Source organism: Oryctolagus cuniculus, chromosome 1, assembly GCF_964237555.1.
Source record: "Oryctolagus cuniculus chromosome 1, mOryCun1.1, whole genome shotgun sequence".
In the NCBI taxonomy this organism is placed as follows: domain Eukaryota; kingdom Metazoa; phylum Chordata; class Mammalia; order Lagomorpha; family Leporidae; genus Oryctolagus; species Oryctolagus cuniculus.
This window is the reverse complement of record NC_091432.1, coordinates 154493-180489: the sequence shown is the minus strand read 5'-3', so window position 1 is coordinate 180489 and position 25997 is coordinate 154493. Positions and strand designations below refer to the sequence as shown.

The 25997-nt window shown below is 64.9% G+C and overlaps 1 protein-coding gene across 6 annotated transcripts; it reads right to left on the bottom strand.

Moving 5' to 3' along the window:
- Positions 1-652: 652 nt before the first annotated feature.
- PTDSS2 (phosphatidylserine synthase 2) lies at positions 653-24932 on the bottom strand. 6 transcript variants are annotated; one of them, XM_070054877.1, is made up of 12 exons: positions 24778-24927; positions 18460-18561; positions 11228-11310; positions 8675-8742; positions 4845-4979; positions 4625-4675; positions 4169-4282; positions 2225-2343; positions 1963-2077; positions 1743-1888; positions 1436-1621; positions 653-1323 (listed from the first exon to the last, which is right to left on the bottom strand). In XM_070054877.1, the coding sequence occupies exons 7-12, from the start codon at positions 4274-4276 to the stop codon at positions 1164-1166; spliced, it is 834 nt and encodes a 277-aa protein (XP_069910978.1). In that variant the 5' UTR covers positions 4277-4282; positions 4625-4675; positions 4845-4979; positions 8675-8742; positions 11228-11310; positions 18460-18561; positions 24778-24927; the 3' UTR covers positions 653-1163. The 6 variants fall into 6 exon arrangements, with proteins under 6 accessions (XP_069910978.1, XP_069910964.1, XP_069910981.1 ...); XM_070054863.1 differs by lacking the exon at positions 24778-24927 and adding an exon at positions 21280-21635; XM_070054880.1 differs by lacking the exon at positions 11228-11310.
- Positions 24933-25997: the final 1065 nt, after the last annotated feature.

Sequence of the window (25997 nt, the reverse complement as noted above, 5' to 3'; positions counted from 1 at the left end):
ACTCAGGCATCCTCCACTGCCTTCCCAGGCCACAGCTGAGAGCTGGATGGGAAGAGGAGCAGCCGGGACTAGAACCGGTGCTCCTATGGGATGCTGGCGCTGCAGGTGGCGGCTCTGGGCCCCTCCTGAAGAGACTTCATAAGCAGAGACTTCCAGTTCCCGTTGTTGGTTCACCACCCGAATGAATGTCAAAGTCCCGTGCTGGAGCCAGAGGCGGAAATTGGGGCTGCATCCTGGCCTCCAGAGGGGGAGGCGGGGCCACTGCGCACCACCCGCCAGGCACAGGTGCAGCACGGGTGTCGCTGGTCGGGCAGGTGGGGGTTCCGGTCCAGGGCCAGGCTGTCTCTGCAGCTCAGACCTTGACCTGCCGCCCGCAGCGCAGCCCTGGGCGTGCCGGGCAGCTGCGGTGTTAGCCTCCCCTGGGCCTGTGTCTGGGCGGACCCCACTCAGGTCCCAGGGCTCCTTGAGCAATAGGCGATGCCAGACGGGGCAGGCAGTGGTCAGTCTGAGCCTGGGCCCATCCAGGCAGGGCAGTGGGGAGACCACCGTGCAGAGGTCAAGGGCAGTGCGTGCCCTGGGGACCAGGGCAGGTGGTCTGGCCCCTGCAGGAGGCGGAGCCTGGGGGCCCATAGGTCCTGAAGAAACTCCTTCCTCCTTTTTAAGTATTTATTTCAAGAGCAGAGTGACAGGGAAACAAGGTTCCATCTGCTGGGTCACTCCCCAAACGGCCACAACAGCCAGGGCTGGGCCGGGCCAGAGCCAGGGGCTTCCTCGAGTCCCCCAGGCGGGTGCTGGGGCCCAGGGACCTGCACCGTCTCCCGCTCTTCCAGGCGCTGCACCAGAACCTGTGCTCACGTGGGGCACGGTGGCCCAGCCCCTCAACTCTCACGGTAAAGCCAAGACATCCCGGGCTGGGCTCCCTGCACCTGCCCTGCCTGGCTGACCACGAGCCTGTGCCCAGGGGTCTGGACTGGAGAGGAGGACTGCACAGCCCCAACACCGGGGGGCAGGACCCCAGCCCCGCAGCCGCCGCCCTCATCGGCCCGGAACATCTCAGCAGCCCCTGCTCAGGCCACGCCACACAGCACGTGTGCACACACACGAGGGCAAAGCCGCAGGCCAGTACAGAGCAGCCCTGAGGCCGAGGCCGAGGCCTGGGGGGCTCAGGAGGTGGCCGACGGCAGGTCTGTCTGTGGCTGCCCGCCGGCGGGCCCGGACAGCTCCTCGTCCAGCTCCAGGGGGCCGTCCTCGCTGCCCGCGGTGCTGCCCGGGTCGCTCTGCTGCTTCTGCCGCCGCGTCTCCTTGTACCTCAAGGTGATGTCCCTGCGGGCAGCACAGCCACGTCACCACCCTGGGGACCGAGTCTCCACCTGCCACTCACTCCTGACAGACCCCGCCCAGAGCCAGTCCCGGCGGCCGGCCCCGCTGCGCTCACCGCAGGAAGAAGCGCCAGACGGTCCAGGTGAGCACCAGGACGGAGCCGAGCGTCCAGCACTGGGAGATGTAGAAGGGCAGCGACAGGGTCAGCGTGTGCGGGTCATACTTCACCACGATGAGCAGCTCCGTGGCCGTGATGGCCGCCACCAGCCAGGCCTGCTGGCCCAGCTTCCTGTGCGGCTTCCTACGGGAGGCGACAACTGGCTGGGTGCCCCCGGCTCCCGGCCCCGCCCTCACAGGGCATCCAGTCAGTCCACCTTGCTCACAACCACGCCCACCGCAGCCCCGCCCGGCCCCGCCCTCACTGGTCGTCCAGGAAGTCGTAGATCTCGCGCATGGCCACGCCGCCCACGTTGACCAGGAAGACGAGGCGCAGCAGCACCAGGAAGTGCTCGGGCGGCATCCAGAGCACGAACTTCAGGTAGAAGGTGTTCAGCTCGGCCAGCAGGAACTAGGGGGGCAGAGGGTGAGCAGGTGCTCGTGCCCGCGGCGGGCACCCAAGCAAGGGCGGGGCAGCGGCCTTACCACGAGGATGATGCCGCACACGGCCAGCCAGCGCCGCAGGCTGGACGCCGGCCTCCACTCGAAGCGCACCCAGCTGTAAGGCGTGAACTGGAAGGCGATCCGCTTCATCTTGCCCCTGGGGACCACACAGCGGGCAGCTGGGGCAGCAGAGTGGGCTGCCCGCGCCCCCGGGAGCCCCCACCATCCCCACCAGGACAGCGCTGGGGGCGACCCCGGGCCTCCAGGAGTGCACGGTCCGGCGGGCAGAAGCCCGGCAGCCTACCTGTAGGTGGGGATGTTCCAGAGGCCCTGCCACTTGTACGTCTTCAGGGAGAGCCACTCGAGCGTCTTCATGCCGCAGTAGATGCCCAGCCCGTTGCACACCAGCACGTCCATGATCCACTGGGGGCAGCAAGCAGGCAGGTGGCGCCCAGGGCCCAGCAGGCCCAGAGCCATCCCTCGGGGTCCCAGCAGGCCGAGAGCCGTCCCCCCGGGCCCCAGCAGGCCGAGAGCCGCCCCCCCCGGGTCCCAGCAGGCCCAGAGCCGTCCCCCAGGGTCCCAGCAGGCCCAGAGCCATCCCTCTGGGTCCCAGCAGCAGGCCCAGAGCTGTCCCTCGGGGTCCCAGCAGGCTGAGAGCCATCCCTCGGGGTCCCAGCAGGCCGAGAGCCGCCCCCCCGGGCCCCAGCAGGCCCAGAACCGCCCCCCCCGGGTCCCAGCAGGCCGAGAGCCGCCCCCCCCCAGGTCCCAGCAGGCCCAGAGTCACCCCTCCCCAGGCCCCAGCAGGCCCAGAGCCGTCCCCCGGGGTCCCAGCAGGCCCAGAGCCGTCCCCCGGGCCCCAGCAGGCCGAGAGCCGCCCCTCAGGGTCCCAGCAGGCCGAGAGCCGCCCCCCAGGGTCCCAGCAGGCCCAGAGCCATCCCTCTGGGTCCCAGCAGCAGGCCCAGAGCTGTCCCTCAGGGTCCCAGCAGGCCGAGAGCCGTCCCCCGGGGTCCCAGCAGGCCCAGAGCCGTCCCCCGGGGCCCCAGCAGGCCCAGAGTCACCCCCCCCCCCGGGTCCCAGCAGGCCGAGAGCCTTCCCTGGGGTCCCAGCAGGCCGAGAGCTGCCTGCCCCCGGGCCCCAGCAGGCCGAGAGCCGCCCCCCCCGGGCCCCAGCAGGCCGAGAGCCGTCCCCCCGGGCCCCAGCAGGCCGAGAGCTGTCCCTCGGGGTCCCAGCAGGCCGAGAGCCGTCCCCCTGGGCCCCAGCAGGCCCAGAGCTGTCCCCCGGGGTCCCAGCAGGCCCAGAGCCGTCCCCCGGGGTCCCAGCAGGCCCAGAGCCGTCCCCCCGGGTCCCAGCAGGCCGAGAGCCGCCCCCCCCGGGCCCCAGCAGGCCGAGAGCCGTCCCCCCGGGTCCCAGCAGGCCGAGAGCCGCCCGCCCCCGGGCCCCAGCAGGCCGAGAGCCGTCCCCCCGGGTCCCAGCAGGCCGAGAGCCGCCCCCCCGGGCCCCAGCAGGCCGAGAGCCGCCCCCCCGGGCCCCAGCAGGCCGAGAGCCGTCCCCCCAGGCCCCAGCAGGCCGAGAGCCGCCCCCGCCCCGGGTCCCAGCAGGCCCAGAGTCACCCCTCCCCAGGCCCCAGCAGGCCCAGAGCCGTCCCCCCGGGTCCCAGCAGGCCCAGAGCCGTCCCCCGGGCCCCAGCAGGCCGAGAGCCGTCCCCCCGGGCCCCAGCAGGCCCAGAGCTGTCCCTCGGGGTCCCAGCAGGCCCAGAGCCGTCCCCCGGGGTCCCAGCAGGCCCAGAGCCGTCCCCCCGGGTCCCAGCAGGCCGAGAGCCGCCCCCCCCGGGCCCCAGCAGGCCGAGAGCCGTCCCCCCGGGTCCCAGCAGGCCGAGAGCCGCCCGCCCCCGGGCCCCAGCAGGCCGAGAGCCGCCCCCGCCCCGGGTCCCAGCAGGCCCAGAGTCACCCCTCCCCAGGCCCCAGCAGGCCCAGAGCCGTCCCCCCGGGTCCCAGCAGGCCCAGAGCTGTCCCCCGGGCCCCAGCAGGCCGAGAGCCGCCCCCCCGGGTCCCAGCAGGCCGAGAGCCGCCCCCCCGGGTCCCAGCAGGCCGAGAGCCGCCCCCCCCCGGGTCCCAGCAGGCCGAGAGCCGCCCCTCAGGGTCCCAGCAGGCCGAGAGCCGCCCCCGGGCCCCAGCAGGCCGAGAGCCGCCCCCCCCCGGGTCCCAGCAGGCCGAGAGCCGCCCCCGCCCCCGCCTGCGCCCACACTCACGTGGTCCCACCAGCACTCGCTGAAGTTGGGCAGCTGGTGCTCCAGGCTGTACTCCAGGAACTCGAACATGACGCTCACGATCATGCACATCCACCAGTCCCGGATCATCAGGGTCTGCAGGGTGGGGCCGTCAGCCTCCGGCCAGCCCTGGGCCGGCAGGCACACGGGGCGGGGGGTGTGCCCACCCGCGGGGAGCAGCCCCCACATCTGTAAGGAGCAGGCCCCGACGCCGAAGCAGAGGTGTCCGGGGCTGAGTCCCACTGGGGAGGCCCAGAGGCCTTTGGTGGCGGGGGCAGTGTGGCAGCTGTGCTGGGCTGGCGCCTCCTGCATCTTCCCAGGGGGCCACCACAAGGCCACCCACGGGGTGGGGCCGGGGCCAGGGCCGGCTCCTCCCCAGCCTCACACAGGCAGCCCTAGGACCCACGCGTGTGCGTTTGGAGGACGATGTGCCCATACCTTCAGGTACCAGCCGATGAAGTGGGCGGGAACAAAGCCGTCCAGCTTGTCCTGCAGGGGACAGGCCACCCTCAGATCTGTCCCCATCCCGCCCCCGCCCTGCCCCCAGGTCAGTCAGGGCCCCTGGGACCACGAAGCCTGGTGCCTTCCAGCGGCCTGGGGTCCACTCCCACCAGCAGACCCCACGCCCTCCCCGCGGGAGGTTCGGGCTGGGCCTCACCCAGATGTTGTGGAAGGGGTCGGCCGCGTTGCCGGCATCGTAGATGAGGCAGTTTCCCCCGTAGTCCCTCTCGGGCAGCGGCACCCCCAGCCTGGGGTCAACGTACTTCAGAAACTGCCGGCCGTCCTGCACGGTCTGCAAGGCAGTGCCCACACTGAGGCCAGGAGCCCACACAGAGGCAGCCTCACGTCTGCGCCTGCGTGCATCTGGGGACCCCTGCAGAGGCTGCGCCATGCCCCCGGGAACCAACAAGGCCAAGGCAGGAGCCTATGCTGGGACCAGCCCCGATCCCTCCAGCACAGGCCCAGGATGCCAGGAGGTGGACATGGCGAACACTCTGGCCCCTGAACAGCCAACAGGAGTCCTAAGCCCACGGCCCTTCTGTGGACAGAGCAGCTGCAAGCCACGGAGTTGTGTCAGGGAGAGGGAGCATGGGGGTCAGCACACAGCGGTGGACACGGCTACCACATGTGCATCTACGGATGGACACGGCCAACACGTGTGCATCTACGGATGGACACGGCCAACACGCGTGCATCTATGCACGGACTTGGCCACCATGTGTATACATAGAAACGGCCACCATTTCTATGTATACATACGTGTGCATCTATGGACACAGCCAACATGTATGCATCTAGATAGACATGGCCACCACGTGTACGCAGATGGGCACAGCTAACACGCAACCATCTGTGTCAGGGACCGGGGCCGGGCGCAGTGGTGAAGCTGCCACGAGTGACGTGGCAGCTCCCGCAGGGGTGCAGGTCGGGGTCACCCGTGGAAGCTCCTGCCTCAGCCTGGCCCAGCCCCAGCCACTGCAGCCATCAGGGAAGTGACCCAGCGGGCGGAAGACCATCTTCCCCTCTGACTCCACCTCAGGTAAGTAAATAACTAAATAACACACACACACGCACACAGCCCTGTGGAATCACACATACACACACATGCACAGCCCTGTGGAATCTCTCACACACACACACACACACACAGCCCTGTGGAATCACACATACACACACACACAGCCCTGTGGAATCTCTCTCACACACACACACACACAGCCCTGTGGAATCACACATACACACACATGCACAGCCCTGTGGAATCTCTCTCACACACACACACACACAGCCCTGTGGAATCACACATACACACACATGCACAGCCCTGTGGAATCTCTCTCACACACACACACACACAGCCCTGTGGAATCACACATACACACACACACACAGCCCTGTGGAATCACACATACACACACACACACAGCCCTGTGGAATCTCTCTCTCACACACACACACACACACACACACAGCCCTGTGGGATCTCACACACACACACACACAGCCCTGTGGAATCACACATACACACACATGCACAGCCCTGTGGAATCTCTCACACACACACGCACACACACAGCCCTGTGGAATCACACATACACACACATGCACAGCCCTGTGGAATCTCTCACACACACACACACACAGCCCTGTGGAATCACACATACACACACACACAGCCCTGTGGAATCTCTCACACACACACACACACACACACAGCCCTGTGGGATCTCACACACACACACACACACACACAGCCCTGTGGAATCACACATACACACACATGCACAGCCCTGTGGAATCTCTCTCTCTCACACACACACACACACACACAGCCCTGTGGAATCACACATACACACACATGCACAGCCCTGTGGAATCACACATACACACACACACAGCCCTGTGGAATCTCTCTCTCTCTCACACACACACACACACACAGCCCTGTGGAATCACACACACACACACACACAGCCCTGTGGAATCTCTCTCTCTCACACACACACACACACACAGCCCTGTGGGATCTCACACACACACACAGCCCTGTGGAATCTCTCTCTCTCTCACACACACACACACAGCCCTGTGGAATCTCTCTCTCTCACACACACACACACACACACAGCCCTGTGGAATCACACACACACACACACAGCCCTGTGGAATCTCTCTCTCTCTCTCACACACACACACACACACAGCCCTGTGGAATCTCTCTCTCTCTCACACACACACACACAGCCCTGTGGAATCACACATACACACACATGCACAGCCCTGTGGAATCACACATACACACACACACAGCCCTGTGGAATCTCTCTCTCTCTCACACACACACACACACACAGCCCTGTGGAATCACACACACACACACACACAGCCCTGTGGAATCTCTCTCTCTCACACACACACACACACACAGCCCTGTGGAATCACACACACACACACACACACAGCCCTGTGGAATCACACACACACACACACACACACAGCCCTGTGGAATCTCTCTCTCTCACACACACACACACACAGCCCTGTGGAATCACACATACACACACATGCACAGCCCTGTGGAATCACACATACACACACACACAGCCCTGTGGAATCTCTCTCTCTCACACACACACACACACACACAGCCCTGTGGAATCACACACACACACACACACACACAGCCCTGTGGAATCTCTCTCTCTCACACACACACACACACACAGCCCTGTGGAATCACACATACACACACACACAGCCCTGTGGAATCTCTCTCACACACACACACACACACAGCCCTGTGGGATCTCTCACACACACACACACACACAGAGCCCTGTGGAATCACACATACACACACATGCACAGCCCTGTGGAATCACACATACACACACACACAGCCCTGTGGAATCTCTCTCTCTCACACACACACACACACACACAGCCCTGTGGAATCACACACACACACACACACACACAGCCCTGTGGAATCTCTCACACACACACAGCCCTGTGGAATCTCTCTCTCTCTCTCACACACACACACACACACAGCCCTGTGGAATCTCTCTCTCTCTCTCTCACACACACACACACACACACAGCCCTGTGGGATCTCACACACACACACACACACACAGCCCTGTGGAATCTCTCACACACACACAGCCCTGTGGAATCTCTCTCACACACACACACACACACAGCCCTGTGGAATCTCACACAGGCAGCGACTTAATCTGCTGTACCACAGCGCCAGGCCCCAAACACCTGTGTCTGAGATGGAACCTCAGACAACCCCACACGTGCTGCCAAGGACACGGTGGGCCTGGGACACCAACATCGCCAGTGACGACCCAGCTGCCCGTCCAACATGACCCCAGAGTCATCTCCATGCTGCGGGGGCAGGGAGCAGGGGCCGACTGCACACGCGTGCTCCCCTGGGAGGGGGCGGGTGCTGACTGCATACGTGTGCCCGTAAGCCTGGTCAGGGGTATGCAGTGCCCGGTGTAGAGAGAGGGTGTCGTGGGGACAGGAATGGCCTCGCCGCGGCTGTGCCTCCACACACACATGTGTGAGCGGGGACAGCCCTGTCCGTGCCAGCTCCACCTGCAGCCCGCCACATAGGCTGTGGGTGCGGCCATTTTTGGTCCTTGGGGTCTCCCCTTCAAGGCGCGCTGAGCAGAGCAGAGCTGTACTGGCCGGCACTGTGGGGACAGCCCTGACCCAGGCCGCACGAGGAGAGGTTCCCTGAACCCAGCCTCTGCAGGACGAGCACCGGGAAGCCAGGCACAAACCAACAGAAACCCAGGGACCCTCAGCCCCGGACTCCAGCGTGAGGCCCAGACTCCCCTCCGGCCTGGCCCCGGTCAGCTCTGCAGCGGGCCGTGGAGGTGCGGCCGGCTCTGCCCCACCCGTGCCCACGCCTAGAGCCATCTTCCCACAGATGGGCCCAGCCCCTTCCCCCCTCGGTCCCCAGCTCCCTACCTGGAAGAGGATGAAGATGAGAAACAGCTCGTAGACCACGCTCACGCACAGCCAGAACCGCCAGTAAGCTGCGGGGGAGATGGCGGAGGCATCAGTGGGCCCCACCCCGCAGGAGCCCCAGGAACTCTTCCCATGTCCAAACCCCGTGGGGCAGCCACGGAGCAAGGCACGACTTGGAGTGAGCAGTTTCTCCCCCTCTCCGGAACATGGCCGCTTCTGGCTCTTTCCTGCCTGGCCACTGGGGGCAAGAGGCCATTTCCCCGCGTGCACAGGTCCCTGCTGACCACTCCCAACCGTGGCACCTCGGCCACGGCTCACTCTGCATGCCATGCGTCCGACAAGAATGGAACTGAACTCACATTTTCCTGGATTTAACCAGGATCAACTCCTCTCAAGTCTCCTGAGCAGCCTGGACTTCTAGTGTCCAGCCGGCCCTGGACTGCCCGCCACCATGCTGAGCAGCAGGGAGCCCGCGACCGCCAGGGCCAACCCAGAACCCTGCTCAACAGCCTTGCACAGCTGGGGACACGGGCTGCACCTGAGGGCAGGGAGGGCCCACCTGCGAACCCTCGGTCAGCCTGGAGCCAGGCCAGGCCCGCACCTGGGAAACCTCCAAGTTTCCCCCACACACACTGCCCTGGCTGGGGAAGGCCCAGACCTCAGGGTCCTTACTTCTCCCGCGTCCTGTGGGTGTGGCGAGCGGCTGGGACGTGCCCACTCCCCTAAGAGCCCCGCACCTTTCCCACCTGCCTTGACCCAGGACCCAACCCACCCCGACGCCCGCTTCTGGAGGAGCCACAGATGAAAACAGACAGGATCGGGAGGGCTGCGCCCCCTCCGCCGGCCTCGCTGGGGGCTGCAGCCACTTTGAGCTTCCAGACAGGTGAGCGGACACCTTGTTGCTCCCAGAGGCCCAGGTTCCCCCCGGCCTGCCTCCCTGTCCCGAGTGCCTGGTGGCCTGAGTCCCCTGCCAGGTGACTGCAGCACCGTCAGAGTGGAGACGCGTGGGGGCTCTGGACAGCCGCCAGCATTAACCAGACTGGCAGGGGGCAGGGGCTGTGGCCCGCAAACCACTGAGATCGACACACGCCCGGGCTCACCACGAGGAGGGCGCAGGCGTGCGGGTCAGAAGCCTCCATTCATGTGGCCCAGAGCTCGAGCTCCCCGACCAGACGGAGCCGAGCGTCTGGGTGCCCCTCAGGAAGGGCTCGTCCCCCCGCCAGCAGGACAGACGCTCGACCGCGCCCAGGCCCTGTGCAGGCACAGCTGCTCCTGAGCCCGCTGTCTCCTTCCCCACTGCCCGCTCTCCAGGCAGCTCACCCCAGTGGGCAGGCCCTCCCCACTGTGTCACGTGCAGGATGGGCCTGCGGCACCTCTGTTCCCAGGCCGCTTCAGCAGCGACTCCTCAGCTGTGCACACACGTCTACCACAACCTAACCAATCACGACAGAGCCGCAGCCCTACACACGCCCGCACGGTGTAGGTGGGTGCATCACCCCAGACCCCACAACAGCTAAGTGAGCTGGACACCCACGGGGGCCAGTGTCATGGTGCAGCTGGTGAGGCTGCGGCTTGGGACTAGCATCCCGTATCTGAGGGCTGGTTCCAGTGCTGGCTGCTCTGCCTGGGAGGCACAGGCGATGCCGGCCTCGTGGGAGACCTGCATGGACAGCTCCTGGCCCCTGGCTCTGGCCTGGCCCAGCCCGGGTATTGAGGGCGTCTGGGAGCAAACCAGCTGATGAAGAACTGTTGCTCTCTTTCTCCTCTCCCTCAACTGACTTTCAAAAATAAAAGCAAACCCAGAGGCCAAGTGCTTGTGACCCTAAAATGAAAGCTGTGATATAAAACCACACATACAGGCCGGCGCTGCGGCTCACTAGGCTAATCCTTCACCTTGCGGCGCTGGCACACCGGGTTCTAGTCCCGGTCGGGGCGCTGGATTCTGTCCCGGTTGCCCCTCTTCCAGGCCAGCTCTCTGCTGTGGCCCGGGAGTGCAGTGGAGGATGGCCCAGGTCCTTGGACCCTGCACCCCATGGGAGACCAGGAGAAGTACCTGGCTCCTGCGATCGGATCAGCGCGGTGCGCCAGCCGCAGTGGCCATTAGAGGGTGAACCAACGGCAAAAGGAAGACCTTTCTCTCTGTCTCTCTCTCTCACTGTCCACTCTGCCTGTCAAAAAAAAAAAAACAAAAACAAAAAACAAAAAAACAAAAAAAACCCACACATACAGTATGATTCCCATTTCTTGAGGCTACCTAAATATGCAAACACCCCCAAACCTAACAGTGGCTACTCTGTATGGGAGGCTGTGTTTAAATATGACTGAGACAGGAGAGAAAGACCCCCAGTTCCCGAGCCGGGGCCGCCTGCGCCTGCCCTCCAGGGGGTTGGGGGCCGAGGGCCTGGGGTGGTGGGTGGGCCGGCACCAGGGAAGACAGGAGCCCCACGTCTGGGCCCCCGGCCAGGGGCAGGGAAAGGACACAGGCCCGCAGCGCAGACGGGGCGGCCTGAGCACGAGGCCGCGGCACACACGGAGGGAGGAGCAGCAGGTTACCTGGATGAGGTCTGGAAAATGGCCCGTCTTTAGCTTGTGTGACTCCAAAACATAAGAAAACCAAAATACTGGCCACAATACCTCTGCAAATAAAGAACAAACAGCCCTCAGTGTGCGCAAGCATCTGCCAGGCGGGAGGCAGGAGCAGCGGGATCCCGGGACACCCAGTGGGGGAGAAGCCCCGGCCGAGGGAGAGCAGGCCTCAGCGGGGCCGACCCACGTCCTGCACCCAGCAGCCTGGTCTGAGCTGTCAGGAGGAGGCTGGGGGTCCTCGGCCATCAGCTGCAGGGTAGGCATGAATGCTGCCAGGGGAGCGAGGGGTGGGGACCTGGGGCAGGTGCACCGACCCCGGCTGAGAATTCTGGGAGAAGCAGCCCCAGCCGGTGGCAGGCAGCTAGCCCGGCCCCACCAGGCCCTCAGGACCGGCCCTGGTGAGTTTCTGGTCTCCGCCCCCATCTCCAGGCCGCAGGGCCCTGCCCCAGGTCTCCGGTGCTAAGGGTAGGAGACTGTTTTGGGAGGGCCTAACCCTGCACAGGAAGACAGCTGAGCACACCCCGCTCAATCACGGGTGCAGAGTCAGAGGACCACGCCCTGAGCAGAGCCAGCGAGCCGGGCTGTCACACGAACCTGCAGAACCAGACTGCAACAGCGCCAGAGCAGGGCGGGGAGCAGATCTTCAGTTCCAGGGGCGTCTACACCCGCAGGACAGCGCAGGTCTACACCCCAACAGCACAGGGTCTATATCCGCAGGACAGCACAGAGTCTACACCCGCGGGAAAGCACAGGTCTATACCCACGAGACAGCACAGGTCCACACCTGCAGGGCAGCACAGGTCTACACCCACGGGACAGCCTGGGTCCACACCCGCAGGGCTACGCAGGGTCTACACCTGCAGGACAGCCTGGGTCTACACCCGCAGGACAGCACAGTGCCACAGCTGTGCACGACTGTTGCCAATGACCAGACTCCACACTCGACTCAGCTCCCATCCCCCCAGTGCTGGGACCCTGTCCAGGGTGCTGGGGGCTGCAGGGCACCTCTCAGCAGGATGGGCTGGGAGACCCCAGGTGCTGTCTTTGGGATGGGGTGTCAGAAGGGGCCCCTGGTCTCGGGTTCTGCGGAGCCCGGGGAGCACTTCCACCTGGCCGTCCTGGGCAGCCGTCCCTCCCAGCCGAGGGGACCCTCCGACTCGGGCGCCGCGTGCCTGACCCAGGAGCTGCCCATGGGAGAACTTGGGCACTGGCACTGCTGTGCTCCTTGTTTGGCTCTGGGGAACAAGATCCCCGTGCCCCTGCCACATGCGTGTGCTGTGTGTGAACGCATACAATCGCCCTCGGTACCCACACAGACGGCCCAGAGCTCCCAGATACCAGGACCCAGGAGTGCTCAAACCTTCCTACACTACAGCGCATGTGACCGGGCCCCGAGAGCGTGAGCGCGGGGACACAGCGGCCGCCCCACGCTGCCCGGGGAGCCGTGAGCAGCCAGGCCCTGCGGCTCAGCCCCCCATGCAACTGCCGAGTCCTCCCAGAACCGGACGACACAACGTCCAGCCACAGGACCTGTGCCTGTGTGGAGCTGAGTGCGAGCTCTTACCGGGCCTGCAGGTGGCCTGGAGCCCTGGACCAACGGCAGGACATGGGTGTCTGCCAGCCTGGCAGCGCTCACTTTCCGCCCGTGGGCCCCACCTGCCCAGCAGCCCCAGGGCCAGGCTCTCCTGTCACAACTGGCCTGCCCTCCAGGGTCCCAGCCTCTTAATTTTTTTTTTTTTTTAATTTGACAGGTATACAGAGAGAGAGAGAGAGAGAGAAAGAGAGAGAGACAAAGGTCTTCCCTCCGTTGGTTCACTCTCCAAATGGCCGCCACGGTCGGAGCTGTGCAGATCCAAAGCCAGGAGTCAGGAGCTTCCTCCTGGTCTCCCATGCCATGTGGGTGCAGGGGCCCAAGCACTTGGGCCATCCTCCACTGCCTTCCCGGGCCACAGCAGAGAGCTGGACTGGAAGAGGAGCAACCGGGACTAGAACCTGGCACTCATATGGGATACTGGTGCCGCAGGCGGAGGATTAACCAAGTGAGACACGGCGCCAGCCCCCCAGCCTCTTAAATTTTTAAAAACAATTTATTTGGAAATCAGAGTAACAGAGAGAGGAAGAGACAGAGACAGAGACAGAGAGCGGTCTTCCATCAGCTGGTGCATTCCCCAAATGGTTGCAACAGCCAGAGCTGGGCCAGGCTGAGGCCAGGAGCTTCCTCCAGGTCTCCCCCATGGGTGCAGAGGCCCAAGCACCTAGGCCATCCTCCACTACTTTCCCACAGAACATTGGCAGGGAGCTGGATCAGAAGTGGAGCACCTGGGTCTCGAACCAGTGTTCGTCTCAGATACCAGCATTGTAGGTGGCAGCTTAGCCCACTGCGCCACAGCGCCAGCCGAATTGGTTTCTAAATGTGTGCGCTGTGCTGACCAGTCCTACGCTCTGCATCAGCAGTGGCCTCACTGTCACCTCTTCATCCTCCCAGCCCTGCACACTGCGGATCCTTCCCCCAAACGCCACGGAGCTGGGGACGTCCCAGAGGGGGCACGGAGGACTCGCTGCCCCTCCATGGCTGACGGCTCACGTCCTCCTGTCACCAGGAGTGCCCGTGGTCCACTCACGGAGGACGCTTCTAGCTGCTCTGGACGCTCCCACGCAGCTGTCTGGGGAGGCCTGTGTTTCGCTCCTCCAGACAGACTCTCAGGAGTGTGACTGCAGGGTCCCCCAGTTCTGTATGGAGCCGCCGGACTGGCTCCCGAAGCTGCCGACCGCAGCACAACGCGTCCGTCTCGGCTGTTTCTTGCCACGGAGCCAGGGCTTCTCGTTCGTGTCTCCCGTGTGCTTTCCCAGTCTGTGGCTGGCACCTCGCTCTAACGCAGAAGCTCCCAGGGTGCACCTCACCTTCGGCCCACCCGTAGCTCGCTCTGAAGATGTCTCAGGAGCACAGTGTCGAGACCGATGTGGTCTGGGCCGGCCAGGACCTCAGCACGGCCGCCCTTTCCCTGCTGGGCCTCTGCTCTGTCGGCTGCCCCGCTGTGTTCCTCTGGGAACCAGGAACACACGTGCCACGAGTATGCAAATGAGCACCAGTCGGGACCCAGCTGCTCCGCCAGTGCCCCTGGGAAGGCAGCCTGGGCACCTGGGAGACCCGGTGAGTCCAGGCTCCTGGCTTCGGCCTGGCCCAGTCCCGGCCACTGAGGCCATTTGGGGAGTGAACCAGTGGATGGAAGATCTCTCTCTGTCCCTGTCAACTCTGCCTTTCAAGTTAGTTAATTAAAAAACAAACAAGGAGATCTTGCCCAGGTGCCCACAAACAGATCAACAACCCCGACATCCCATGGCGCAGGGCAGTGTCTCCACCAGGTGGCAGCACACCGTACTGGGAGAGTCCATCCCAAGAACAAAGCCAAACCCGGCCCTTCAAGTGACACGGCCACAGCTCCACCCGGGAGCCCAAGGAGAACCTTTCACAACACACACGTGGGCTGCCTTCGAGGGTGACTCCCATGCTCTCCCAACTGGGCAGCCTGCCCCAAGGGCATGGAAACACCGCCGGCAGGCGGCGCCCAGGGCACCGTGCAGACGGCCCGGCTGTGCTGTCAGGCTCCTGTTGGGAAGTGTGGGAGTTCAGCCCCAGGCAGACACAGCGACAGCAAGGCCACCTGGTGCGGGCTCCAGGCGCCTGCCGCGGAATCCCAGGGCCCAGGGGGCCGGGTGCGTGAGGAGCGTGAGGCGTCCAGAGTCCCCCAGCGCAGAGCCTCAGGGCAGAACTGGACCCAGGGCCCTGGAATGGCACTGCGCAGTACGGGTGTCCAGCCGTGGCAGGGGAGGGAGCAGGAAGGCCTCCTCTCCACTCGGGGTGGGGGTGGTCCAGGGCGGGATGAAGGGAGCAGGGCTCACACTGCTGCCCCTGAAGCTCGGGGGCGAGCCAGGGCCCCTCTGGGTCTGGGTCACCCATGTGGACAGCAGGACCCAGGCCTGGAGGACAGCCCAGGGTGTTAAGACCCTGGGTACAGAGATGGGGACCCCACTCCTCTCGGCGATGGCTCTCACCCAGGGAGACAAAGCCTCGGCCTACTCCTGGCTGCCGAGCCGTGGCCACGACCTGCCCTCAGCCTCTGTGGACTCTCGAGACCCTGGTGCTGCCAGCAGGCACACAGAAGGGGCCAAGTCCCACTCAGAACCCCTCAGGCCAGCTGAGGCAGCGCGGGGCCTGCGGGGCCTACAGGGCCAGGCGCAGGGAGGCGCTGGCCCCCGTCAGCAGGTCTGGATCCGGCTTGCTCTGGATGGAGCAGACCCAACAAAGCTGCCGGCAGACAGACGTCTGCGAGAGGGAGGAGCTGCCAGGGGCAGAAGCCAGCAGGAACCTGGGCGGGGAGGGAGCACGGGCAGAGCCGTGGGCTCCTGGGAAGCAGGCTACACCCTGGTCTGGGACCCCAACCGCAACTTCCAGCCAGAAACCCTGCTCACGGGCACTGCTGTGGGGCTGTAAAGATCCACGGGGAGACGCCTGTGCCCCAGACTTGAAGAGCCGATGCCGACGGTGTTGTCACAGCCGCCTCCGGTCCTGCCATGTCTCACCCACCCACCCGTCACCTGTGTGCACCCGACGGTGGTGTCACAGCCGCCCCACGGCCCCCATCGTGTTCACACCCACCCACCCGTCACCTGTGTGCAGTGCCGGCGCCGACGTCACAGCCACCCCACGGCCCCCATTGTGTTCACACCCACCCACCCGTCACCTGTGTGCAGCCGACACCGACGGTGGTGTCACAGCCGCCCCACAGCCCCCACTGTGTTCACACCCACCCACCCGTCACCTGTGTGCAGCCGACACTGACGGTTGTGTCACAGCCGCCCCACAGCCCCCACTGTGTTCACACCCACCCACCCGTCACCTGTGTGCAGCCGATGCCGACGGTGGTGTCACAGCCGCCCCACGGCCCCCACTGTGTTCACACCCCCCCACCTGTCACCTGTGTGCAGCCGACGCCGATGGCGGTGTCACAGCCACCCCACGGCTGCCACCGTGTTCAGACCCACCCACCCGTCACCGTCTCATCCTTGAGCACACACCAGGACCCTCGGTGGGTGAGGCTGCATCTACGAACCCCAGGTCCCAAGCAGAACAGAGCCCGCCTCCCCCACGTCCCACCCCAGTGCGGTCTCCAGCGCCCTGGGCCCCTCCCTCGGAGCAAGCAGGGCCGAGAGGCTGTAGCTGACCTTGCTGGACAGAAGCTGCCCAGGTGGACATCGAGGCCCAGAGGGCAGAGAGCCAGTCTGTCCCATGCAGGGAACGGCTCCAGCACAGCCAACACAGGACACACACGCCACATGCAGGACACACACCTCACACGCAGGACACACACGCCACACGCAGGACACGCAGGACACACACGTCACACACAGGACACACACGCCACAGGCAGGACACACACCTCACACATGCCACACACCTCACACACATCTCACACACAGGACATACACAGGACACACACACCACACACAGGACACACACCTCACACATGCCACACACACGCCACACACAGGACACACACCTCACACACAGGACACACACATCACACACAGGACACACACCTCACACATGCCACACACAGGACACACACCTCACACACAGGACACACACCTCACACACGCCTCACACAGGACACACACCATACACACAGGACACACGCCTCACACACAGGACACACAATTCACACACACGACACACACAGGACACACACCTCACACATGTCACACGCAGGACACACACAGGACACACATCTCACACACGCCACACACAGGACACACACCTCACACATGCCACACACAAAATCCACACCTCACACACTACACAAAACATATACACCTCACAAAATACACACACCTCACTCATCACACACACAAAACACACATACCGCACAAAATACACCAGACACGCCAAATACACCACACACAGAAAATACACACACCTCACACACCACACAATACACACCATACATGTCACACACAAAATACAACACACACCCCACACATATGCCACACACCACACATGCCAACACAAAATACCCACATCTCACACACCACAAAATCCACCACATACAAAATCTACACACCTCACACAAAATCCACACCATACATACCACACACAATCTACATCACATACCACACAAAATACATATACCACATACATGCCGCACACAAAATACACACACCTCACACACAAAATGCACACACTTCACACATACCACACACAAAATACACACCTCACATGCTACACATGAAATACAGATACTGTACACATACCACACACAGAATACACAAGCCTTATACATGCCACACAAACTACAATACACACACCTCACACATGCCCCCCACAAAATACATACCTCACACAAAATATACATGCCACACACAAAATACACACCATACACATTCAAAATACTCACCACATACAAAATACACACCACACACAAAATACACCCACCACACCTATATAATACACATATCACACAAAATACACTTCACACAACACACACACAAAATACATATATCTCACTTAAAACACACACACCATCCATGCCACACAGAAAATATACCACAAATTACACACCTATACAACACACCCCATCCATGCCACATATGAAATACAGCGCACACCTCATACAAAATACTGCACACCTACATAACACCCACAGCACACAGCACACAGAGCTCACACACACCACACAGCTCACATACATCACACGCCACACATACATCATACACGCCACATACATCACACACAACACAGCTCACATACATCACACACCACACATACATCATACACGCCACACATCACATAACACTCCACATACATCACACAGCTCACATACATCACACACACACTCCACATACATCACACACACCACATACATCACACACACCACACATACATCATACACGCCACACATACATCACACACACCACACATACATCACACACACATTCCACATATATCACACGTGGCTGGCCCTTGGCTCTGGATCTGCAGGACTCACTGGACAGTGCTGGGGCCTCCCAGGGCTCAGGACACAGCCCTGTAGGGACAGGGACAGCTCTGTCCTCATCAACCGATTTGGAGGCACCACATGGACCCCAGGTGGGAGGTCACGGGGAGACGCTGCGGCCCAGGCAAGGGCGGCACTGGCACTTACCTCTTGGTGTTGTAGGCTGTGTCCTGGGGTGTCTCTTCCAGGAGGGTCACGTAGCCAAGTGCACAGGTGAGGATGAACAGCACAGTGAGGGTGTGTGCACGCCTGCAACCCAAACACACAGCCAGGTCAGTGTGGGACTACACAGCCGGCGCCTCACACACGTGGGGATTCTGACTCAGCCCTGGCCGGGAGGCTCCTGAACGAGGCCTCCGCACACGCCACCCGGGGGGGGGGGGGGCACGCGTGGAGGGCAGAAGGGCCCTGGGTCCCGGGGCGCCCCAGCGCTTTCCCTGGGAAGGGCACAGCAAGACAGCTGGACTCCCCGAGGGCGATGTCTGGGGCCTGGGCTGTGCCCCGTGTCACCCAAGGGTCCTGATGTCTGCAGTGAGGACGAGGCCCAGCGACGGTGGCTGTGAGGGAGCCCGAGAAGGCCTGTGGGGAGGAGGCTCCTGTGCCCAGGCCCCACCCCGGCCATGAGACAGGGCCTCTCCAGAAGGCGCATGGTCCTCAGGAGGGACCAGCTGCACCAAGCTCAGCTGAGGGTGCTCTGGGCCCCAGCCCCAGGGAGGGCACAGCATTAACAGGACGCCCGTGAGACCCCATGGAGCCCCATCCAGAGGGAGGGCATGGGGGCTAACAAGGACCTGGTGGGACCCTCAGCAGGAGGGAGGGCATGGGGGTTACCGGGACCCCTGGGCCTCCTGCCTGGGTGGCTCCTGCCCAGGGCAGCAGTGCCTGCTAGAAAGCAGGGGCAGGACAGAGCCCCAGGCTAAGGGAGGGGTGAGGGATCCAGGACGGGCGCCTTCCCCACGCCAACCCTGCCTGAGCGGAGATGAGGGGTAACAGGCCGATACCTCCCCTGCGTGTCCACCCGGGGCAGGGTGGCAGTGGGGACACCACACTAAGGGGCTTCCAGCAGCACCCAGTCCAGCGGGGCTCAAACCACAGCCCCATCAGCGACCTGAGCTGAAACCGTGAACAGCTTTTCCCAAGTCCTTTGTGCAATACTTCCCAAACACAGCCCAGGGGCACACGTGTGTAGCAGGGCACGGCCAGGGCCCACAGGGCACACGTGTGTAGCAGGGCACGGCCGGGCCCACGGAGCACACATGTGTAGCAGGGCACGGCCAGGGCCCACAGGGCACTGTGTGACAGCGCATGGCCGGGGCCCACAGGGCACTGTGTGAGTGACAGGGCATGGCCGGGGCCCACGGGGCGCTGTGTGAGTGACAGGGCACGGCCGGGGCCCACAGGGCACACGTGTGTAGCAGGGCACGGCCGGGCCCACGGGGCACACGTGTGTAGCAGGGCACGGCCGGGCCCACAGGGCACTGTGTGAGTGACAGGGCACGGCCGGGCCCACACGCGTGTAACAGGTGCCCCTTGAGGCAGATGGCCTTGCCCTTCCCAGGATGCTGGATCCCGGAGGTCCCTCCTCCCCGTCCGGAGGGCCTGAGCAGACCCCAGACAGGCTCAGGCCAGGGCTGCTGGAAGTCCCAGACTCCGGCCACCCGACGGGGGAGAGGTGTGAAGATGCTGGCCCCTGTCACCAGGAGCCACGCCCTGCCGAGCGGGCACCAGGCTGCCCCGCCAGGACCCCTGGAGGGAGGCAGGTCAAGGACTGGCCTGGAGGCCGGGTCACCTGCTGACCAGCACGGGCCAAGGGTGCCACCGTCCCCTGCAGCCCTGGGCGTCACTCAGTCTGGACGTGAAACCCCGCGGTGAGTCCTGCCCTCCAGAGGCAGCCCCCAGCCCCCTCGCCCAGTCTTAGACAAGGTTTCAGACGGTGCGATTGCCTCTGGGGACTTGTGGCGCCCGTGTGACCCCTTCTCAGGTGAGGCTGCACCACTCCTCACTAAGCACCTGACAGCCGCTGGGAGCCCAGCTCCGAGGGGGTGCGGGGGGGTGGGGGCAGCCACTCACAGGCAGTCGTCCAGGGCCGCGGCTCCCTGCACGCGGAGACCCCACACCCCGGGCACGGGCACGCGCACGGCGCTAACCCCGGGCAGGGCGTGCCGCTCTCAGTGCCCCTCTGGGCCTGCGCCAGGACCCTCTCCTGAGGACCCGGTGGGGGCCCCGACGGACGGAACCCACCTAGCACAGGCCTGTCTCCCAGGGCCACGCCCCCACCCCGCCGCTCAGGCACAAGCTCTCCACCGGTAACCGGGGACGCAAGCCCCGCGGGGGCGGCTTCCCCCGCCCGGCCCCTTCCCTGCGCCCCCAGCGCCTGTGTGGGGGCTGCTCCAGGCTCGCCCACGCCGGCCGGCCGCCTGTCCTCACTTCCCATGGGCGCCGGCGCCGCGCCCACCCCCGGCTCCCAGAGTCCCTCGCAGGCCCACGTGTCCTCAGCAGGACAGGCCACGGCCCCGGTCCCCAGTGCCGCGCTGCGGTCGAGGGGTCCCGTCTCACACAAAGCAGCAAAGCCGAGGGTCAGCCCAAGGTCGCAGCGCCAGCCCGAGCCCGGCCGGCGGTGCGGGACTGCTGACCTGGGCACTCGGCCACTGCCCCGCCGCCGCCCCCACGGAAAGCCGAGGAGGGCGGCCTGACGCCGGGGCTGGGGCCGCGACAAGCGCCGGCCCGTGGCGGGGAACCGGAGACGCGGAGGCCGCCGGGCTGCAGGCGCCGGCTCGGGGGGACCGCGCACGGCCGCCGGCACCGTGAGGCCGGGAGCGGGACCGCCACGGAGCGCGCCGGCGAGGTCCGGCCCGGGAGGGCCCGAGAGCCCGTCCGAGGCGGCCCGGGAGCCCAGACCCCCGGGGCAGGGCGCGCCCTCCGCCAGCCGCAACGCGGGGACCCCGGCCAGGCGCCCCCGGCCCTCACCAGAAGAAGGTGTTGGTGCCGTCGTCGTACACCTCCGACTCGGTGCTGCGGCGGCCGTCGCCCGGCCCCGGGGCTCGGCCGGCCGGCGGCTCCTCCAGCGAGGCCTTCCCCACGGGCGCCGGGGACCCCGGCCGCGACCCCCCGGCGCCCCTGCGCTCGCTCCTGCGCATGGCGCCGCGGCGCGGCCGCTGCCCCGCTCCTCGGCCCCGCGCGCCCCCGGTCCCCGGCGCGAGCCCGGCGGCGCGGGAGGCGGGCGGTGCGGCCAGGGGTCGCGGAGCCGGCGCGGCGGGGTCCCAGCAGCGCCGTGGGGCCGGCCAGGCGGGGGCGCGGGGCCTTGTGGGAGTCGTAGTCCGCGCCCGCCCGGGGCATGCTGGGCCCGCCGCGCGACGTCACGGCGGCGGCCGCGGAGGCTGCCGGGAAGGACGCCGCGGGTCGCTAGGTGACGGGCGGCGGTGCGAGCAGGAGCCGGGGCGGTGCGGGCCGAGCTTGGCGGCCGCAAGTTCGAGTGCAGGCCCAACCCCGCGACCCGGAGAGACCCGGGCTGGACGGCGAGGGCAGCGGCCGGGACGGGCTGGGGGCCGCACCCCGCCCCGAGCGCCTGCTCCCGGCCCGCACCTGTCCCCTCGTGGAGTCCCTCCCGGCACAGCGGCGCGCGCTTTCTGCTCTCTCTGCGTTTGTCAAATAAGCTAAAAAAATACTCTAAAAAAGAAATGGAGTGGCCGGTGCCGCGGCTTAATAGGCTAATCCTCCACCTAGCGGCGCCGGCACACCGGGCTCTGGTCCCCGTCGGGGCGCCGGATTCTGTCCCGGTTGCCCCTCTTCCAGGCCAGCCCTCTGCTGTGGCCAGGGAGTGCAGTGGAGGATGGCCCAGGTGCTTGGGCCCTGCACCCCATGGGAGACCAGGAAAAGCACCTGGCTCCTGGGTTCGGATCAGCGCGGTGCGCCGGCCGTGGCGGCCATTGGAGGGTGAACCAACGGCAAAGGAAGACCTTTCTCTCTGTCTCTCTCTCTCACTGTCCACTCTGTCAAAAAAAAAAAAAAAAAAAAAAAAAGAAATGGAGTTAAAAAATAAATACATTTTTGTTCCAAAAAATCGAAACCCGTAGGTTTTTTTTTTTTTTTTAAAGATTGATTCATTTGAAAGGTAGAGTTAGAGAGAGAGAGGTCTTCCATCTGCAGGTCACTCCCCAAATGGCCGCAACGGCCAGGCTGGGCCGGGCGAAGCCTCACCCCGGTCTCCACGAGGGTGCAGGGGCTGGGCCGGAAGTGGAGATTAACCCGCTGACCACAACGCGCCCCCACGGCTTCATAAATTTTTTTTTTTAATTTGAGAGGCAGAGCAAGAGGTGTGTGGGGGGGAGACAGAACGAGCCTCTGGAGATGCCCCAGGGTCGCCGTGGCTGTGGCCAGGCGCAGGACCTCAGTCCACGGCCCCCACGGGTGGCAGGGACCCCAGCCTAGGCCTCCAGCTCTGCCTTCCAGGCGAGCAGGAAGCCGGGGCCAGGAGTCAGAGCCGGGCTGGCCGGGAGCTGGGAGCTGCCCTTCGCTGGCTTCATGACGACCCTTCTGTGCGTGCATTGCAAAATACTTTGCACGAAATAAAGATTTAAATTCCGTTTCATGTGGGCTTCCTGCAGGCCCCTCACAGGTCTCCGAGTCAGGACAGCAGCGGCCGCACGGCCGCCTGGGCACAGGTGTTCACCGCTGTCCGGCACAGCCAAGAGGCGGGGCAGGCGGCTGCCGGCCAGCTGGAGTGGACACCCATGCGGGTGAAGGAACTCGGTCGTCCAAGACTACCCACGATGCCCACACTGGCCTATCCATGGGGACAAAGCCGCTCAGTTGTGGGCAGTGCCGCCGAGGGGGTGCGGTGCTCGCTCAGTTCTGTCTTGAAGAGGTGGGGGGGCTCCCTGGGTCTGGGGTCCCTGAACAGAGGAGCAGGGGAGGCTGGAGGGGGTGGGTCCTGGCCTTTGGCTTCTCCACTCAGTTTTGTGTTTCTTAAAAAAGTTTTAGGGGCTGGCGCTGTGGCGTAGCGGGTAAAGCCACCGCCTGCAGTCCCGGCTGCTCCACTTTCCATCCAGCTCTGCCATGGCCTGGGAAAGCCGTAGAGGACGGCCCAAGTGCTTGGGCCCCTGCACCCGCGTGGGAGACCCGGAAGAAGCTCCTGGCTCCTGGCTTTGCTTTGTCCCAGCTCCAGCCGTTGCGGCCATCTGGGGAGTGACCCAGCGGATGAAGACCTCACTCTGTGTCTCCTCTAACTCTGCCTTTCAAACAGTAAATCTTAGAAACAGTCTTTTGAATGCATTCTTTGAGAGGCAGAGAGCTGGTTCACTCCCAGACACCCACAAGGCCTAAGCCAGGAGCCGGGAGCTCCGTCCAGGTGGCAGAAACCCGGGCCCTGGAGCCAGGGTCTGGGTCAGCAGGAAGCTGGCTTTGAACCCAGACCCCTCCGTGTGGGACGCGACCACTCACGGAGCCGGGAACCTCAGCACGCAGATGAAGGCCAGGAGCCAGGCCTTTGCCGCAGGAGGTTCAAGACCAGGTGAGGATGAGGGCGACTCCGGTCCACGGAGGACGCTGAAACCCAGAGAGAGAATCAGAAATGCGAGCTGGGGCCGGCGCCGTGGCTCCAGGTAAAGCTGCCGGTGGCACCCGCAAGTGGGCGCCAGTTCGAGTCCCGGCTGCTCCACTTCTGATCCAGCTCTCTGATAACACACTCAGGAATGCAGCAGAAGACGGCCCCGGTGCCTGGGCCCCGGCACCTGTGGGAGCTCCTGGCTCCTGGCTTCGGACCGATCCAGCTCCAGCCGTAGCGGCCGTTTGGGGAGTGAACCAGCAGATGGAAGACCTCTCTCTCTGTCTCTCTAACTCTGCCTTTCAAATAAAGAAATAAGCCTTTAAAAACAAAAACAAAGCAAGGGCTCCAAAGCGGAACCAGCATCGCTCCGAGTTCCTGTTTCTCTCCGACGGTCCGGCTAGGGTCCTGTTATGGATGCGACTTTACTGAGGATTAAATGAACAAAACCAAAACCCAGTAGAGGGGATTTCTCCGGTTACAATGAACTTCCCCGGGGGGAATGAAGCCCCTAAGATAAGGCGACTTCCCCAGGGCACCCGCACCGGCTGCGTCACTGCGGGGGAAGTGGGGACAAGACCGCGGCCAGCCCGGGAGCCGCGGACTCTGGGCCAGCCAGGCCCGGTGTCTACCAGAAGGCCACCGACGCCGGGGGTCGCAGGAACCGGCGCGGTCTCCCCCGCATGCGGGCCACTGGTGCGGAGTAGTGCGGGGTCGCCTGCGCCCCAAGCCCCCAGCCCACTGCGCAGAGCCCGGCGGGTCCGCGGGGCGCCCCGGCGGCTGGGAGGTCCCCGCACTTCATAAGAGCCCCCCACTGCGGCCTTCGCGCCCATGTGGGGCCGGGTTCTGACACTGGCACGGAAGGCAGGTGACCGCGCGCCCGCTCCCACGGCGTCGCACGTGGGGCCTGGGCCTGGGCTTACCTGCGCGTCGGTGCGGGCCTGACGCCTGCCTCTCGCCCTGGCCGTTCTCGTCGGGCACTCGGGGGGCTCAGTGCCCTGAGACCCCTTCCCCGGCCGCGCGCAGCCTGCAGAAGCCCCAGGGCGCCCCAGCCCTCAGGAAATGGCTGTTGGGGCGAAGCTCACGTGGGCGTGGCGGGAAACCGCCGGAAACGCCTTGCGGGGACCTGGGAGGAGGCCGCGGTGGGCTACAGGGCACGCCCCCTGCCCAGTGCACCAGTGCACCTGCGCCCAGGAGCACTGCCCCTCCCCACGCAACTGAGCCTGGGAACAGCCCCCACCCCGCGCCGTGCACCTGCGCCCGGGAGCTCCCCCCTCCCTGTCCCGTGCACCTGCGCCCAGAGCACTCCAGGGCTGGGGGCGGAGCCGCCGCGTGGGGCAGTGAGGCGACGGTCTCCCTGGAGGTGCCTGGGGCTCTGTGGGCGCAGACAGCGGGGATCGCCCGGGCGGTCGTGGGCCCGCGTGGGGGTCGTCGCACAGCCCTGGGTGCCGGCACCCTGACCTCCTCGCGGGGCGGCCTCCGGAGAGGACGGTGGACAGGGTCTTCCGAGGAAGCGCAGTGGACCTGGCCCGCGCGCCCGGGGCAGCGTTCCCCGGCACGAAGGGCAGGGCGGGCTGCAGCTTCGTGCGGAGCGGCGCTGGAGCCCGGCACCCGCGCCGTCAGGGCGATGGGCCTGGAGCTGGCGCCGGCGTCGTGGGCAAGGCCTCGGGCGGGCGGCCAGCGCCGGGCCAGGTGGCCGCCCCAGGTAACCCGTGCCCCCACCCCGGGGTTTCACGGGTTAACCCGGTTCCAACATCGCATCTCACGCAGGTTGCCCGTGCCCGTTTCCCGGCCCGAGGCCTCCTGGCGGACGTCCAGGCGGCTGGCCGCGTGCTGCGGAGCCGGCTCGCGCGTGTGGTCCTCAGTTCCAGTGTTTTCCTTGGGCACCCGCGTGTTGGTGTCCTGCTGCCCCGCCCGTCCCAGGCTCCGCTCCTCCCCGAGTGGGGGTCTTCCCTGCAGTTGTGCCCTGCTCCCGCCAGGGGGCGCTGTCTTGGCTCCGGGGCTCTGGGGCCGAGGGTCCTTCGCCAGACGCCCTTGGAAATGGGGGTCGAGGAAGAACAGGGTCTCTCGGCCGTGAGAGTGGGGAGGTCTTGGGTCGTGGCGGAGAAAGACGCAGCCGCGATGCCCCCGGGGGGACCCGCAG

What these genes read in the sequence shown, in the direction of transcription:
- PTDSS2 (XM_070054863.1), bottom strand. Translation starts at nt 21,449, where the DNA reads ATGCGCAGGAGCGAGCGCAGGGGCGCCGGGGGGTCGCGGCCGGGGTCC. An exon ending in ACAGCCTACAACACCAAGAG is followed by an intron (nt 11,311 to 18,459) that starts GTAAGTGCCAGT and finishes CTTTATTTGCAG; the next exon opens with AGGTATTGTGGCCAGTATTT. An exon ending in ATTTTCCAGACCTCATCCAG is followed by an intron (nt 8,743 to 11,227) that starts GTAACCTGCTGC and finishes TCTCCCCCGCAG; the next exon opens with CTTACTGGCGGTTCTGGCTG.